Source organism: Gavialis gangeticus, unplaced genomic scaffold, assembly GCF_001723915.1.
Source record: "Gavialis gangeticus isolate Ggan-Ray unplaced genomic scaffold, GavGan_comp1, whole genome shotgun sequence".
NCBI lineage: Eukaryota > Metazoa > Chordata > Crocodylia > Gavialidae > Gavialis > Gavialis gangeticus.
In genome coordinates, this window is record NW_017729006.1 from 48828168 (window position 1) to 48846186 (window position 18019).

Here is an 18019-nt window from a genome sequence, read left to right on the forward strand (position 1 = left end):
TAACCCCCAGGGCCTTTTCTGCAGAGCTGCTGCTTAGCCAGGTAGTCCCTCGCCAGTAATAGTGCATGGGATTTTTCTGTCCTAAATGAAGGATTAATAGAGGACAATTCAGTGTCAAGTTTCTGTCTCTCTGAGACAAAGGTCCCTAGCTAAAACCCAGGGCCCACTTCTTTCCAGTCCAGCAGCCACCTTACTGAGGCATACACCCCTGGTAGGTTTACATGACTGTAAGCAATGGTACTGACTAGTAAGCTTGCAGATCCCTTCAAAAGTAGGGCTTGTGACAGAACAGAGGTGGTGGACTTTTTCTAAAACAAAAACAATTGCTTGTCCTTTGAGATGTCATAGCCAAGCATGTAAGACTGTTCTAGGGCTTCCTCCTAAAGGCACAGAATAGCTGACCATCCCGAGAGAGAGTCAGAGGATGTTTTCTAGACTCCTTGAGTCTTCTACTTGTAGAAAAATAAGTTTGTGCAATACTGAGAGTGACCTTTTGAGATCTACACCCCAAAATGTTGACCACATTCTTTTAGTGTAGAAAACACCTATAGGCCACATATAGGGTCAGAGAGAGACTCCTGAGTATAGGTCTTCTAAAGGAAAGAAGGTTTAGGTATGCTTTTCTAGACTTCCAGGGTCACCTGAAAAGGGCCATGATACCCAATATCCATTAAAACATTACAGTGATGATGACATCCATAGATTGGCAAAGGGGCCAGTCTAAATGCTAAAAACTTGTCCTTTTTGAACCTCATAAGATTTCTTTTGGGCCAATCATCCAATTTTTCTAGGCCACTCTGAATCCTAGCCCTACCCTTCAGAGTATCTACTACTCCCCACAGCTTGGTATCATCCATGAACTTGCTGAGGACGCACTCCATCCTATCTTGCAGACCATTAATGAAGATATTGAACAAAACTGGCCCCAAGACTAACCCCTGGGGCACTCTACTTGATACTAGCTACCAATGAGACATCTAGTCATTGATCACTACCCACTGAGCCTGACAATCCAGCCTGTTTTCTATCTACCTTGCAGTCCATTCATTCAGTCCATAATTCCTTAGCTTGCTTGTAGGAATGATGTGGGAGACCGTATCAAAAGCCTTGCTAAAGTCAAGGTATATCATGTCCACTGCTTTCCCTGCATCCAAAGCATCAGTCATCTTATCATATAAGGGAATCAGGTTGGTCAGGCATGACCTGCCCTTGGTGACTCCATGCTGATTGTTCCTGATCACTTTCTTTTTCTCTAAGTGGTTAGAAATGGATTCCTTGAGGATCTGCTCCATGATTTTTCTGGGAGTGAGGTGAAGCTGACAGGTCTGTAGTTCCCTGGATCCTCCTTCTTCCCTTTCTTAAAGATGGGCACTATATTTGCCCTTTTCCAATCATCTGGGACTTCCTCCAATAGCCATGAGTTTTCAAAGATAATGGCTATCGGCTCCACAATCACATCAGCCAACTCCATCAGTACCCTCAGATGCATTGCATCCAGCCCCATGGACTTGTACATGTCTAGCTTTTCTAAATAGTTCCTAACCTGTTCCTTCATAACTGAGGGCCTCTCACCTTTTTGTGAAACTGAGCTGCAGTAGTCATACCAAGTTGTGCCACTGTGCAGCAAAGAACACAAGTTGAGAGAGGGGAGAATGACTCTGTAGCCACTCCCCTGAATATGTGAAGTCTTGGGGTGCCTGTATACATGCAGGGATGCTGCTCCAACATGCTGTAATTACAGCACATTGGAACAGACTCTGCTGGAGCATGCAAATTAGTGCATTCTAGCAGCCTCTGCTCCTCATGTATTAAGCATCCCTGTGCTTCAATATGGCAATGAGGGTACTTTAACTAAAGCTCATCAAATGAGCTTTAGTTAAAGGACTCCCATCGCCATTTTGAAGCATGGGGTGCTAAATACATGAGATGCTGCAGGTGCTTTGATTAGAGACGCTCTCAGATGCACTCTTATTGAAGTGCCTCCTCCCACCCCCAGAACACATGTAAAGATGGTCTTGGATTTCAGTTCCTGCTCTTAAGACTGTTTATGTGTTTACAATTGAGTTACAGGATAAAATGCAAAAAAAAACTTTTGCGAGAAAGGACTGGAACCCAGGGCTCCATCTGCCAGGTAAGTATCCTAGTTGTCTAGCAACAGAGTTTGTCTTTCTATTGTAGTCTCCCATTCTCTCTGGCTGCATGAAACTTACCTTGTTTTCAGGCCCTTCTTCACACAACAGCTGAGGAGGTAACTGTGAACACATAAAACACTTATATGTTGGACTTTAGTGTCTCAAGGCACCCTGAAGTGCTTCAGCCTCCCTTTTAACTAAATACTGATTCCTAAGGTTCAGACATTTTTCTGTGCAAATATGAAGAGAGAGAATTTCCACTGTAGGGGAAAAGTGTTACACTGGGAATGAGTCCAGACTTTACTGCAGGCTACTTCTGTCATTGCTGTGTCAATGAGGAGTGTAAAGAGACATCACACCCAAGTAACACAGCTATGGTATTAGAAAGCTCCAAAGAAGACAGTTAAAGCAACACAACGATGCTTTATTGGCGTAGCTTACTTTGTGTAGCAGGTGGTATGATTATTTTCTACGATTAGTGACTTTACAACCCCGGGGAAAAGAAAAACTTTGTGGATATATTGTGTTCATATTAGGAGCATGTTGCCCATGCTGGAATTCCTATGCCAGCAAAACACTTGTAATGTAAACACAGTTTAAGGTTTTGTTGAAAATAAAAGAAGAAAAATCTCACCATCTCCATTTCTAGTCAGCTAATAGGATGTTTTCTTTCTCATTGACCAATGACCCTGAATTAGTCCCCTGAGCTAATTCCAGAATTGCATTCTTAATCAAGGTTATCCACTGGGGAGAAGAAAGAGCTAAAAGGTCTCCCTCTACTATTCATTTCTTCAGCCACCACCTCAGGAACAGCCTTACATGGAGAGAGAGGCTCAGCTGTTTATAAACATTTTGTGTCTGGTTCACTGAGATAACCAGAATAATTTGAGCATATTCCTGTGGAAGCAGGCCACATTAACTCCTTCAGGCTTGGTGCCACTGAACCTGCTGAGAGGAAATACTCAGAGTTTGGCTACATATGCAGCTTGGCTCCGGGTGTGATTTTAAACTGATGTAGTTTGGCAGATGCAAAACCTCTGACACTTGTATTTTGGTTTAAAGCACCCTTATTCTGGTATAGCTAATCACACTGAAACTAGGCCAAACTGAAATCAGCCAGTCTACACATGCATGTTTGTATTGGGTAATTAAATCAATATAAAAGAACACCTTTTGTGCAACTGATAGGACTTTGCGTATAAGCAAGACCTAAAAGGTACCAGAATTCTTTCTTTAGCTTGGGTGTAGTCAAGAAGGGCCTGTTTACATGTGCTCTGAGAGCCGCTCTAATTAAAGTGCCCAGAGCATCTTGTGTATCAGTGTTCCCATGCTTCAAAATGGTGGTGTGGGGGGGTCACTTTATCTAAAGCGCGTTGAATGAGTTTAGTTAAAGTGCCCCACCACCATTTTGAAGTGCAGGGGTGCTAATACATGAGATGCAGAGGCTGACTGAAGTACAATAATTACCATGCTCCAGCAGACTTGATTAATCGAGTATGTTCCAGCACACTGTAATTACAGTGCATTCGAGCACCCTTCCAGCTCATGTACAGGCACCTGGAGATTCACATCAGCACAGGTTGTCCTGGGCTCGTAGACTGGTCACTTCTTAAATTGCCCTTCTCTCTTTGAATTTTGATTTCACTCTTACTGGGAATAAACCTAACTAAGACATGTTCAAGATTCTTTAACCGATAGCTGCCTCATAGTCAAGGGATTGAGCTGGGAAGAAATCAGGCATTTTTTTCTGTCAGAAACTTACCTGACAAGCAGTGTTTTGGATCTTCCTACCGGGACTTTCTTTCTGCAAGAACTTTCCTAAAATCAAACCAACTCTGTAGAACACTGATTTTAACAAATTGGCAAGTGTAACTAAAAATGATTTGGGGGGGCAATTTTTCTAACATGGACTTATCTTAGGTGAGGCAGATTTGGGGAAGGGTAGTCTGGGAAAGAAAGGAACAAGCACGCAGCGTACCCTTCTGAATCTTGATCTCTCGGCTGGTCCAAGAACTTTCAGGATGTAATCAGCAATAAGGAAAAATCAGTAGAGAAGAAGAAGTAAGGAGGACTGAAAAAGGTGAATCTTTACTTAAAATTATCAACACCGATTAATGCAAGAGGCAAGAATTTCTGTGGGTGATATCTTTTATTGGACCAGCTACATAGTTAGGATAGACTTAGACAAGCTTTCAGGTATCAGAGTACCCTTGAGACCTCCAGGTTACTGTAATACCCAAAAGCTTGTTTAAGACTATCTTAGTCATGCAGTTGGTCCAATAAAAAGGTATCAACCTCAAAAATTCTTGCCCTTGCTTTTGTCCTGGACAATCACAGCTACAATAACACTTCAACACTATTAACACTTATTAAGATTTTCAGACTACACTGAAATCATACTTTCTGGAAGTAAAATTGTGGGTGGAGGCAGCAAGGGAACAGACCCTCACACTGACATTGACCTAAATAGTTGAAAGTCTAGGCTCTCTCATTCAGAGGGGTCCTGGGCATATGCCCTTTGCTTCCTAACAAAGTGTTGTAGCCATCAGGCTACAGGCCAGGCGCTCTCCAGCCCTTCTCTTGAAGCTGGCCCACTGTACCCTGTATTTAATATTTATTGGAAAAAATACTAGCATCCAACTCACTCAGCTGTAAAGCACCTGGTGTGCTTGCTTCCTCCTGGTCTGCAGTTACAGGGTTATGGACAAGCCTCTTAGATGCATGAAAGATAAACAAGGTCTGGCTTATGCCATTTTTAAGAGTCAATCTACTAAGTGAAATCTTATGAGCTTTCTGCACATTTAGTATGTAGGGGTTTTTTGTTTGGGTGTTATGACTTTGAACCAAATGAAAACTATACCAATTTCCAGTGCTTCACGGGATGATGGTGGCCTTTGAACTTTGCCTTTGAGAGAGGTATAATTGATCTTGTATCTTAGATATTTTGACTTTAAGGTACAATATAGTGAATTACATGTTCTTTGAGGTAAAATTCAGGGAATTAAGTTTTCTATGGCTGTATCAAACTGCAGCAGAGGAAAATTAGGATGGAGATTAGGAAGAACTTCCTGACTATGAGGGCGGCCAAGCATTAAAACAGGCTACCTAGAGAAATGGTGTAATCTCTGTTCCTGGATATTTTCAAGAACAGGTTAGACATGCATCTGGCTGGGATTGTTTAGTTATGGATGATGTTTCCCTGAGCAAGGGGTTGCACTAGATCAGGAGTGGGCAATTATTTTGGGTGGAGGGCCGCTTACTGAGTGTTGGCAAGCCATTGAGGGCCACATGACAGGCAGCCAAGGGCAGAAAAATATTACTTTTTCTAAATTTTTTAGGGGCCCCGCGGGCCAGATAGAATGGCCTGGCTGGCCACATCTGGCCCGTGGGCCGCATTTTGCCCACCCCCGCACTAGGTGACCTTATGAAGTCCCTTCTAGACTTACTTTCATATAATCCTCCCAGTCTGAATGGAAAAGAGTTTGCATCACTGTAGTCAGATGCCAGGATGGCATAGGTCTGACCACTGTCTGAGGTTGAAATGCTTCCCTTAATCCATCTACATGCCATTGAGTAATCCATTAGAAAGTTGAATAAGACTTCATGCTATAGAATGCTACATTTTTTACAGGAAGATGTAAGATGGATTATGGAAAGACTGGTTTTAAATCTAGGCCTGTTTGTAAGAAATTCAGAAGAGCTAGAATGTAAGTGTACAGGCAACTGAGTGCTATGGCCTTTTGGTCAATATAATATGTGGTTAGGAGAATGGCATGGCTTCCTTCTCTTTAATCTTCTGGATCACACTCTGTAATGGAGAGCAAAGACACATGGCATCCTTTTAGACAGCTTATCTTGGTTTGTAATAACCACTAGCCTCTCTTTATTGAAGAGCTATCCCTTTGTGCTTTGAGTGGAAACAAAGAGATTCACATAAGAATCAATTATGCTTCTGGTATCAAAACCTCTTGATGTCTTGGCAAGTCTGCTTTCTTCACTGTCCCTTGTATGTAAATTGCAGTGCTGAAGATGAGGTGACCTCTCCACAGGACCAGGTTACATCACTCTGGCATTTAGACTGGCCCCTTTGCTGTGATGTTTTACTGGATATTGGGTATCATGGTCCTTTTCAGGTGACCCTGGAAGTCTAGAAAAGCATACCTAAACCTTCTTTCCTTTAGAAGATGGATACTCAGGAGTCTCTCTCTGATCCTATATGTGGCCTATAGGTGTTTTCTATATGAAAAGAATGTGGTCAACTTTTTGGGGTGTAAATCTCAAAAGGTCACTCTCAGTATTGAACAGACTTATTTTTCTACCAGTAGAGGACTCAAGGAGTCTAGAAAACATCCTCTGACTCTCTCTCGGGATGGTCAGCTATTCTGTGCCTTTAGGAGGAAGCCCTAGAACAGTCTTACATTCTTGTCTATGAGATCTCAAAGGACAAGCAGTTGTTTTTGTTTTAGAAAAAGTCCACCGCCTCTGTTCTGTCACAAGCCCTACTTCTAGAAGGGATCTGCAAGCTTACTAGTCAGTACCATTGCTTACAGTCATGTAAACCTACCAGGGGTGTGTGCCTCAGTGAGGTGGCTGCTGGCCTGGAAAGAAGTGGGGCCTGGGTTTTGTCTCAGAGAGAGAGAAACTTGACCCTGAATTGTCCTCTATTAATTTCTTCCAGTGGCGATGTTAGTATCAACTTAAACAAGAACACTGGAGAAAGGGTTGCTTAGTCTATGGATTTTAGTATACTAGGCTAGAATGTCAGAAAGACACAGGATCAAATATACTTTGCATGAACGGTACCTAGAATCTCTGGTCTCCTAGTTGAGAGCTACAGCAACTGCACTATTGAAGGGGGAAAAATGGGATTTCTGTTTTTTATTTTATTACCATCCATATCCCTGCTTACAAAGTCATTCATGAGCACAAGTGAATGCGGCCAGAAACAGAATTCCAACCAGTAAGTATGTGGCATTTTTGCATTTAGATGACCAAAATGGCATGCAGACACACCAAAACATGACCACTTAGAGAACCAGGAAGAACAGAATGTCACCCTTACTGCCCTTTCACTGAAAATACTAGACAGAACTGGCAACTGACACACTAAACAAATAATTTCTGTATGTCTCCATAAATATTTCATTTTTCACTTATTTTTTAATTAAACTTTTAATTGCATATATCAGTATCTTTTAAAACCTAAAAATTAGAATGAATAAATAACATGGAAGAAAACAACATTAGGGAGCAATAACAATGTACAATGACAATTCATCAGTTTTAGAATAATATCTGTGTACGTGTAAGGACAAATGTCATTTTTTTGCTTGTTTCAAAAAGCAAACCCCCACACATGCTTTGTGAAGAAGGAACAAATGAAGGAAACAAAGAATAAGTGATCAATGAGAGTGATCCCAATCCACTGAAGATGGTCAAACTTTCATTTGCACTAGGAGTGCTTGTTTGACCCTACTTAATTATTGATAAAAGACTATGATTCACCTATAATTTAGTTTTTCTGAGTCACATTTCATTTTCTGACATTTTCCTGTATTTTTGAAGGCAAGAGAAGTAGAGATGCTGCAGTCATGGTCCCCAAAAGCCACAACCTGCTAATATTGACAAACCTGACGAAAATGTACTATTTTTTTCCAGTCACTAGAGGGAGAACAACCCTCTATTAAGGCCTGTAAACTATTAGTCTGCAAACTAATTCCTGTTTCTGTTTGTTGAGCTATGGCATGAACTTGGGGCAGAGACCAAAAAGATCAAAGGCACAAATACCTGCTGAAATATCAGTTATCATACTTGCTTCATAATAAAGTGCATATCTATATTATACAAACATTTGTTACACCCAGAACTGAATGGACTAAGTCTCCATAGTTATATCAGCACTCAGGCTTCTTGGGCTAAATGACGACTTAATTGTGTCTACCTTTAAATAGACTAAATAGAGCTAATTTAATAATTCTGATTCTAATTTCCGAGGGAAAATTTCCTATTATTCTGTGAAGGGAACAGACCAGTAAAACACTTCAGAGAATGTGTTAATCTTATTTTGACCACTGTGACATTTTCATTCAGTCATAGTAATTTCCCAGACTGCTGAAACCCAAGATCCACGTCAAGAAAAGTTAACCAGTCATACCTTATTCTCGCCCTCATGGGGGTTTCTAAAGAAACAGGTATATATTTGAAATTCAATTATATTTTTAAACTGTTCCCTCAAATTTGTATTTTATGGACATGCATATTCCATGTTGACTCTTAAGAACTTTTCAAATAAAAATTACTTTATTATTTAAAACTGAAATAGACACCAATTTTCCAGTTTAAAATATTACTTCACAGTTATTTTTGCCAAGTGGCAACCTTGTTATTTTTTTCTTTAGTGAAACATCTTACACCAGTGGACACTCCTGGGTTCTTCAGTCTTGGGTTCTTAAGGAGCAAAAATAAAGGCTATTATCTCTCAAGTCCACCCATGAGTGGTACCAAATCAGGATAATTGTAGCCATTCATCACATTATACTTCCTTGTTTTTATATGCTTTGATGAGCAACAGAATAGTTAGTGATGCTGACATTTAAACTATCATTGGTCAGCTCTTACATTAATGAATGAGGTGGTTGACACTTAGCTATTGTTTCAGACTTCCCGCAGATTCAAGGAGATGTTTCTGCATAAAATAAATTTAGTCACATTCAGTCAGGTCTAGTCAAGGTTTTCTTCACTACCAAAAGACTTGCAGACTAAGCCCCCTGGCATATGTTATACTTAAGATGTGATTAACCAGTTAATTGTGTCTTAATTTGTTACCTGGCCACATGTTAATGCAATTAATGGCATGATAAAACAAGAAGTATACCACAAGCTTACTACACAAAAATGTGTACTAACTTTGTGGCTGGTTCCTACTTCTTTCCATGACATTAACTGAATTTATGGCCAGGCTGGGGCTCCTACCTGCAAGGGCACAGCTGGGAGCTCCATCAGCAGATGCAGGCTCCCAGCCCTGGGAGCTCATGCTAGCTGATGGGGGGGCTCCCAACCAGAGAAGTTTGCTACTTGTTGGGAGTAGCAAAGTGATCCTGGGCTCCTTCTGCACTGGCAATAAGGTGTAGTGGGATCTGATGCTCCATTCCATAATCATGCCTCCTGCCATGCACATGTGGCATGGTAGAAAGCATGAATGTGGGGATCATACAGCAGATCCTATTGCACCTTTACTGATACACCTGCCGAAGGCTTAAGTCTTAGATGCTATTCTACCTCTAAGACAACTAAGATGCACTTATGTGGCCTTTAACCATTCAAGTCACTAAATTCACCCAGGCACATCAGACCAAAAAAAAACTGCGAAGAAGCCTAGGTTCTCACAGGCCTCCATTTTAGACCAGACTAGTCCTGGACTACTTTTCCATGCTCAGAAGCAATACAGAAAAGCCACCCAAGCATCTATTACCACCTAGATCCAACCCATCGAGGAAGCTCATAACTCCAAGTAAGCTCATGATTCTTTAGACTGAGAAAAATCATGCCAATTGGGAATGGAAAAGAGGAGAGCTAGGTTATCTTTTGGTCAATGGCCTAGTCAGTGGGCACTTGACCTGAGGGGCTGGAATCTACATCTCCCACTTGCAAAGAAAGGGCCTTACAAGGCAGTGTTTAACTAAGTAGCCCACTAAGGACAACCTTTTTCCTGGATGAGAGAGAGCCCTGGATTCTAGTCCCTACTCTCAGTGATGATTATGCTTTTTGCACTGAACAGTCACTGGGGAAAATGCACAGAATGCATTGGGAACTGGAAGAGGGACCACAATCCAGGGCTCCCTGCCTTCCAAGAAAAGGTCTTTACCACTGAGCTGCTGAATTAGGCTCCACCTTGCATGTTCTTCTTTTGGTCCCAGTGACTCTTGTCTTCCTTTTGATCCAATGGTCAATAGGAAGGAGGGGTAGGTACCTCATCCTTACTTAGCTCACAGTCTGCACATAAGGACACTCTTCTAAGATATGAGAAATGTGGATTCAAACTACCTCAGATGAGAGGGGGCTAAATCCAGATCTTTCATCTCCTGGGCAGGTGCCCAAATTACTAGGTTATTAGGTAAAAGATGGGTGGGTCTTTGTAGAGAATAGTATCTTCTCTCTGAGAGAGCTGGTTCCCAAAAGGACGTCTCCTTTCTGAGCAAACTGGATTAGGTTGGATGCTGAAATTAAGCTGCCTGTTGAGAGAATGGGAGGATGATGTCTCTCCAGTTTGAATAGGAGCTCTTTCATGAGGTAAGATGTGTTATTTGAGCTAAGATGTGTCAGTTGTGCTAAGGGCAAAAACAACTTGGACGTCTTAGGGGGAGGAATAGAATCTGGACTCAACCTTTTAAAAAGGAAAATGTAACCTCTTGTGAACAGTTGAGAGAACTGCTGGCAGCTCCAAAATACTCCAATAGGAAGAGCACATCTAACTTTTTAGGAGACACTTCTCTAAAATGTTTTTAAAAATATCTACCTAAAAGAGAAACAAATCATGCTTCCTTCCCAAAAAACCCCCTACAACCCGTTCACAAAAAAATGATGCAATATAGAAATAATGGAATAAGCTCTCAGACTTAGTCTTACAGGTACTACTGGCACTGATGGTAATATAATTTTCTTTCTTCCAGAAAAGTAAATATTGACCAACATAAAATCACTTCTGGATAAGTTATTACATCTCTATTTCCTAGTGATGTGCTAGGTGTAAATTCAGGCACTTCCAAACATGCTGACTTTCATACAGAAAGTATATGTGCAATTTTTTTCTCTTCGTCACAGTGAGGACCCTATATTTCTTGAGACCATTCTCCTACTTCCAGAATCTATCGTCAAGGAAAATACAATAGTTCTGGAAACTAGGCACAGGTGCTGTTATGTAATTAGTCTCCTGACAATTGATAACTCCAGTGTGACCTCTCTGGGAATGACAGTAAAATGGAAGCAATAAGGGTACATGTTAATGAGTGTGCATGTGGGCGTGTGTTATTATTGAGAGTAAATATAGATAAAGGTAATACAATTCCTGAACATCTGCAATAAGAATGCAGTCTAAGCAGTGACCTCTCTTGCACTTATCTTGCATGAGTTCTTACTGAAATCTGCTAATGGGTTCTGATAATCTATTATTTATTGCAACAGCATCTCTTAAAGACTCTTAGCAGAGAAACCTCCTGTGTTTACAGCATTATTTCATTCAAAACCTCTTAAAGTGACAGATGCAGCACCTTATTTAGAATATAGATAGGATGTCTTTCTATCATTGGTAATTTCATTTTTGCTTTATTTTCCAAAAACTCTGTGATGTTTTTAATATATTCTCATGCATCCTGAACTAGGTCAACCTGAAAGCTGCAGAAGCAGATATTAATACACTGGTAAGCATTACTTGGGAGTGCATGACATACCTCCATGTTGTACTTTTCCACTGTCCTTCTTAAGGGATCCACTACCTGCCAGCAAATCAAGATGCAAAGATCAATCAGCAGCATCCCTCCAACTATCACCAGCAACTTCTGGTCCTTAATGATCTGGAGTGACAAAAATAAAGCAAAAAAGGGCATTCCCATGACTGAGATTCCTGCAGAGCCTCTCTCAAATGTAGCAAAATAAATGTACTGTTGATAAATAGGCTTGTTAATAATGTATAGAGAAAGGTTTACCAGAAATATCAGAAGATGAAATCAGGAGGTAATTTTACATGATACAGTAGTTTCATCTCCTGTTTATGTGCAGTGTCTAAAGATCACAGAAACACTTTAGAAGGAGGTTGTGAGGACTCGATACTTACTAATGCTCAGTTTCAGAATCCCAGAAACTGAAGAAGTTTCTACAGTAAATATCAACTGCTATATGTTTGGGTGCACCTATAGAAGGATATTCATTGCAGTTCTCCCTATAGCAAAGCTATAGTTAAAGTAGTAATTCTTCTTCCATTAAGAGATCCCATTTTCACTTGCTCATAACTTTCACAGTTGCAGATGAAACATTTGCTTGGCCTCAAGTGAAAGAGGATTTGGTTTTGGAAAGTTTTAAATGCTGAGCACTTTTTCAAGGAGGCTAAGGAGACAAATATACCTTTTGCACATGGAATACAAAACATTCAACTTCAATTGTTGTGTGTCTTGACTTCATTAGAAAAGAGTTCCGTTGCAAAATAAAAAACTAAAACTTGCAGATAGCTTTACTGAACTCTAATATAGTTTATACATATTTTCTGGTATTACACACACAAAACCATGCTAAAAGAACACCGTTAAAGTTGCGAAGTCAAGCACTCAGAAATAAGAAAGCATCAAACCAATACTCTTGGCAACCATAGTTCTATGTGTATGAATTATGACTTTGATTTACAAATCATGATCATAGCACCTTTTTTTTTTCTAGAGGACCTTGTCTTATTCAGTGCTTAAAGCAAACATTGCTACAATATTTTAATACATGGAAAAGAGTATGTACTTTCTGTGGCCTTTTCCTTAGAAACAGCTGATTTGTTTTGGCTGAAATTGTACCAATAAAAAAGTACTCAAACAGACACCTGGTCTGGAAAATTTCAATCCATATGGTTAAAGTTTGGCATGTTAAAATAAAGTCATATATTAGGAACTGTGAATAACAGGCTGATCTCCTAAACCAGCCTATAATAAAATCTATTTTACAGTGAGTTTCTATCAAGCTGCAAGAAGAGGTGTATATACAATTTCATTTTTTGTCATTTGGAAATAAAAACCTTTCATAAACTTATCCTTAAAGTTTACAGTTTGTTTTGTTACTTTTAATTCACACTGTAAACTTTTCTATTATTATACATGTAATCCATTTCCATTGAAATATCAGGGATAAAACTGTTTCCAAAACAGTCATTTCACAACTTACATATATTTGCAACATTATTTTAAAAGACTAGTAACTAGAAATATACAGATGAGCAAAACTTCTTAAAGTCCCTATTTTTAATATTATTCAGAGAAACAAATTATCCACTGTAGAGAAGCCTACCATACCACATTCCGTTCCACATTAAGCTCCTGGATTCAGTATGGAAACCATTTGGAGACTTACCATCATTACCTGATGCTAAGTCCTTCACGTAATGAAAATGAAGTTACCTGATGTGCTATTGCCATTTTTTTCTTATTAAAATCTACATTTCTAATGTTTGTATAATAAATGGGCCACAACATGATTTTTGCTTTTTACTCACTTGGAGAATATGGAGGAGTAAAAGAATATACACTTTTCATAGATGGAAACACAGAGCAAAACAGGTGGCAACTGGATGATACTCTGTTTTATTCCACTTTTGCACAACTGGTCAAAAAATAGATTTAAATGAAGAGAAACTACACCAATAAAACAGCTAATGAAGTTCATTTCCCCCCTCTGAACTAAAGGGGGAAGCAGAGACTGAAATGTGGCTCTCAGGCACATTTAGTTTCTTCTCCAATCTTTGGGTAGCATGACTATACCCTGCCCTTTAGGTAGGACCCATTGTAAGATAATTGTCGTACCCTAAGTGATGTTAATGGAAAGATTAGGTAGAAGAGCATTCCAAATCTGAGTTCTACTTAAGGCCCACCTAAGTCCTCAAAATAGGGCTAAGTGGAACATTGGTAACACATTGACAATGGACTACCCCTCACTACAGATGTGCATCTCCAGTGGGATTTGTGACAATAGGCACAGAAGGCCATATCTAAAAAGTATTAAGTGGGCATGTCTACATGAGACATTAAAAGTGCAGTAGACTAATTATATTGCGCATTAGCATGTCACAGAGAAAGCTGTGACAATGCACAGTAGAATTAATCTACTACGCATTAGCATCACATAATATATGACATGTACTGGCATTATTGCACAGTAGCACTGATTATGGTGCATTAAGTTAGTACCTGATATTATAGGTACTATACTTAATGTGCTGTAATTACAGCACTTTAATGCACATGTGCACATGCCGAGTGGGACTTAAATGGAATATAGATGCCATAGTCCAAAACTGTAATCCTGACAACCCACACCCAGATGATGCCAAATCCTGGAGATGTGAATTCTCCACATTTGAATTTAAGGCTAAGCACAGACAGTCAAAAAGCCAGAGGCTGCGTCGATTCAGTCTTCATAGGTTGTCTAAGCTGCGTAGATTGAATCAATATGCAAGTGAACAGACATTCACTTTTGATTCTAGAAATGCAGCCACATGCCTGCAGTGGTCCAGTCCAGAAGTTGGGGGGTGCTAAAGCATACCTCCCTGCTTGGTTGGACCAGACAGCTTGGGTCAAGGCTAGCCTGCCCACCATGTGAAGGGGGGCTTGTGGGGGAGGTGCAAAGCATCCTTAGATGCTGGGGGTCTGTGAGTTAACTTGAATCTGGAGGGGCTCTGGGACAGAAGTTCAATAAGCCAATTTAATCTAAATCAGTTAAGTCTGATAATACATCCATATAGGTTTATCTTAAACTGGTTTTGGCCATTTTGAAAGCGGTTTATGTGCATTGCATTTCTGTTGTGTTACAGATTTGAACCAGTTTCCGATCACTTATACCAATTTATGTTTAATTTCTAGCCCTGGTCTAAAAGTCCCCAGGCATCTGCAGCTGCAACTCTGTGGGTACATCTACAGAAGATGCTTTACTGTGCAGTAGTGGAGTTTACTAAGTAGTAAGCACACGCGTCTACACGTGTGCACACTTACTGCACAGTAAATGATACTACTCATTAGTAAATTTTCTACCTGCAAATACAAGTAGCAACTTTACTTGTGATTAGTTACTGTGCAGTAATGCATGTGTAGATGCCAACCAGGAGTAGATTTGTTCCTAGGCAGCCCTGCCACTGTAGCAAAACCCCCAGTTTTTCTTTTTTTTATTTTTAAAATGCATTCCCTCTACTTCCCTAACCATTTCTGACTTTTTCTATCCCTCTCTACTTGGACTCTGTTTCTCTTCCTTACCTGGACTCCAACTCTTCCACTGCTGCCATTGTGTGAGAGTGTGTGTGTGTGAACCAATAACTTCATGGGGCTGTGTAGTCTGTTTAATAAACCTGTTATTTTGAAACCCTGAGTTGGGTTTTTGTCTGTTTCCTGACTCTTTCCTCCTTGCCGCCACTTATCTGCCCCCCAAGCTCCCAGCTCTCTGCCTCTGTTCTCAGCCCCAAGCTCCCAGGTTTCAGCCTGTCTCTCTTTCCTGGCTGTCTCCTCCTTGCCACTGGGCTTTTCCCCTTGTACCAGTGACCTCGAGTAACCCTGGGGCCACTTGACTTTAAGTAACCCCAAGCCTCAGTTCTTCAGCCCAGCTTCTCTCTAGTCCACCAGTTCTAATCCTGGTTCCAGCAATTTTCACTCCTTACCCTTTCTCTCTCACCTTAACCTTCCCCTAGGTATCCCAAGTACCCCAAACACACACATATATACTGTACCATCCAAGTTAGGAACTCACCTGTATGTGTAGGTGGGTGGTATGGGTGTGAACTGGTGAATACACATATATATCTTATTGTGTGCATGATATACGAATTAGTGATCCATGTGCGGAGTGTGTGGGTATTGACAACTGACTGTTGTCTAATTTTTGGTGTGTGTAGTGTGTATGGGCTTGAATTAGTGATAGGTATGCATGTGCCTAGGCTGGTTTGGATTTGTATGTGTCTGAGTTGGTAGTGTGTGTGTATGTGCCTAATTGATGTGTGTGTTTGTATATGTGCAATTGTGTCACACCCTCCTGTCTAACAGCGCAATATTGAGATCCTGAGAGTTGGCCTGCCAGCCAGTGCCACGCAGCTGCCAGGCCCAAGTCATCCAGGGCTTCAGGGTGCTCCAGGCTCTTGGCAGGCCTGCTACCACCAAGGCCCAGCTGCAGGAAGCTCCTGGCCACTGGTGCCAGCTCCAGCTGCCTGCAGCCCACCCCCAGGAACCTGCCCAGAGCCTGCTGTTGCTATGGGGCATTGCCTCACTATGCAGCTCCCAATCCCATACCATGCCCCTGTGCTAAGCACTGCAGGCAACTGCCCAGGGACAGCTGCACAGAGGCCTGGATAGCTTGTGCTGGAGCCCTGATGGCCTCGACATCACCCACAGTAGTGCCCGCCAACCAGGGCCCCAACTGGTCACAGGAGGAGAGTGGTGACCTTGTGGAGCTGTGGGGTGAATGCAGAGGTGCACTGGGATTTCATGAGGGGTGTGTGCTCCAATGTCCATGTGTATGAGGGGCTGTTAGGCCAGATGTGAGAGGTTGGGCAGCGCAGCAGTGCCACATAAAGGTTAAGGACTTCTGGGTACCGTGGATCACCATCATCAACCACAATCATCCCCAGCATGAAGTAGCCACTCTCCACCAGGGCTAGCAGGGCAGAGTTGCAGAACACATAGGTGTTGTGGGCCATGGTCACCCAGCTGGCACTCACATTCATGAAGGTGCCACGGTTGTCCACAACAGCCTGGAGCACAACCAAGTGGAAGACCCTCTGGCTGTAGCAGAGGCGGTCACCATGGAGTCTGCCCAGAAGTGTTTACTTGCAAGTGGCTTACTTGCAAGTAAACTGAACTTGGATCAAATGCACATGCAGAAGTGCCCAGTATATATAAAACTATCCTGTTTTGACAGGACTGAGCAGGTCAGCACTTAGTTCACATTTAATCCCAATTGGGATCCAGAAACTCCATCCAAGACCTAGGGTGCAGAGAGAAATGTAGTTCCAAGCTGCAACTCAGAACTATTTTTGCAAAGCGTCCTGAGTTACACGGTTATCCCAGACCAAACAGAAGTTCACTGTTGGTTCCAGGGGGGAGGAGAATCTAGCTGCCAGCTGGGAAACTGCAGCCAGTTTCCCATAACAACAGCCCCAAATCTCTGCCAGGGCTGGCTGTTTTCAGGATGGGAGGGGGGAAAGGCAGCAGAGGGATCTCATTCTTGGGCTTCCCCAGCTGGTGCTGAAGAGTGGGGTGGATGGATTCGAGTTCCCCCATCACCTCATCCAATACACATATCCCACCCCCTGGGGGGTGGGGCTGAAACCCCCCCAGACTGAACTCCCTCTGCTCCCTTTTCCCCCTCCCATTCTGGAAACAGCAACAGGCTGGGAGCTTTGTAGAAACAAATTACAAAACACACTACATTTTGAAACATCTTTATCTGATATCTCATGCAATGAGGGGTCAGATTTTCACTGGGTTGACCATTTTTGAAGCTGTCTGCCATGAAATTGTGTTTGGTCACAGCTATAGACTGCTTTCTGTGGCCAGATCCAGTGAAAATTGTCACTTCTGTCTGCACCCCTAGATCCTGAAAGATATTTAAGTATCTAATCCCTACTCAGTCACCTAAGGGCTGCTGAAATCAATAGCATTTTATCTAATGACTGTTTAATAAAAAACTTAGGGGCCAGAAGCCAGAACTCCCCCAGGCTAGCTGGGCATCTTAACTACTACACTATACAGGAATGCTTCCACTTATCTGCTCTCTCATTTTGGCCCCATAAACCTTGAATTCGTTTTCTGCACAGTGGTACAGGCTCACCAGGAGAGGTGGAGGGATGAAGCTGCTAAATATGTTATCTTTCATGATAATTTATGCTTTATGCACCCAAGTCTAGAACAGGGTCTTACCAGAGATCATGGCTAATAGGGCTGTGTGAAATTTCACTGGCAGTTTTGTTTTGACACTGTTTCAACTTGTTTTGAGCTCGAAACAGCAAAATCAAAATGAAACAGAGAGCTTCGAAACAGACTTGAAATGAAATGAGGCAAGTCAAAATGTTTCAAAATTTTTTAAACGTTTTGAGTTTCGAAGCTCAAGCTGGGCTTTCCTGCAGGGAAACAGAAACTAAAGTAATGAGAGGGAGGGGGGGA

General features: G+C 41.6%; 1 protein-coding gene across 1 annotated transcript in view; it reads right to left on the reverse strand.

The window, feature by feature from the left end:
* GABBR2 (gamma-aminobutyric acid type B receptor subunit 2) overlaps positions 1–18019 on the reverse strand; it is a 1245145-nt gene that overhangs the window by 277385 nt on the left and 949741 nt on the right. The window contains exon 13 of the mRNA XM_019509192.1: positions 11579–11701. Coding sequence (XP_019364737.1) covers positions 11579–11701 — 123 coding nt within the window. The remainder of the gene's footprint in view (positions 1–11578; positions 11702–18019) is intronic.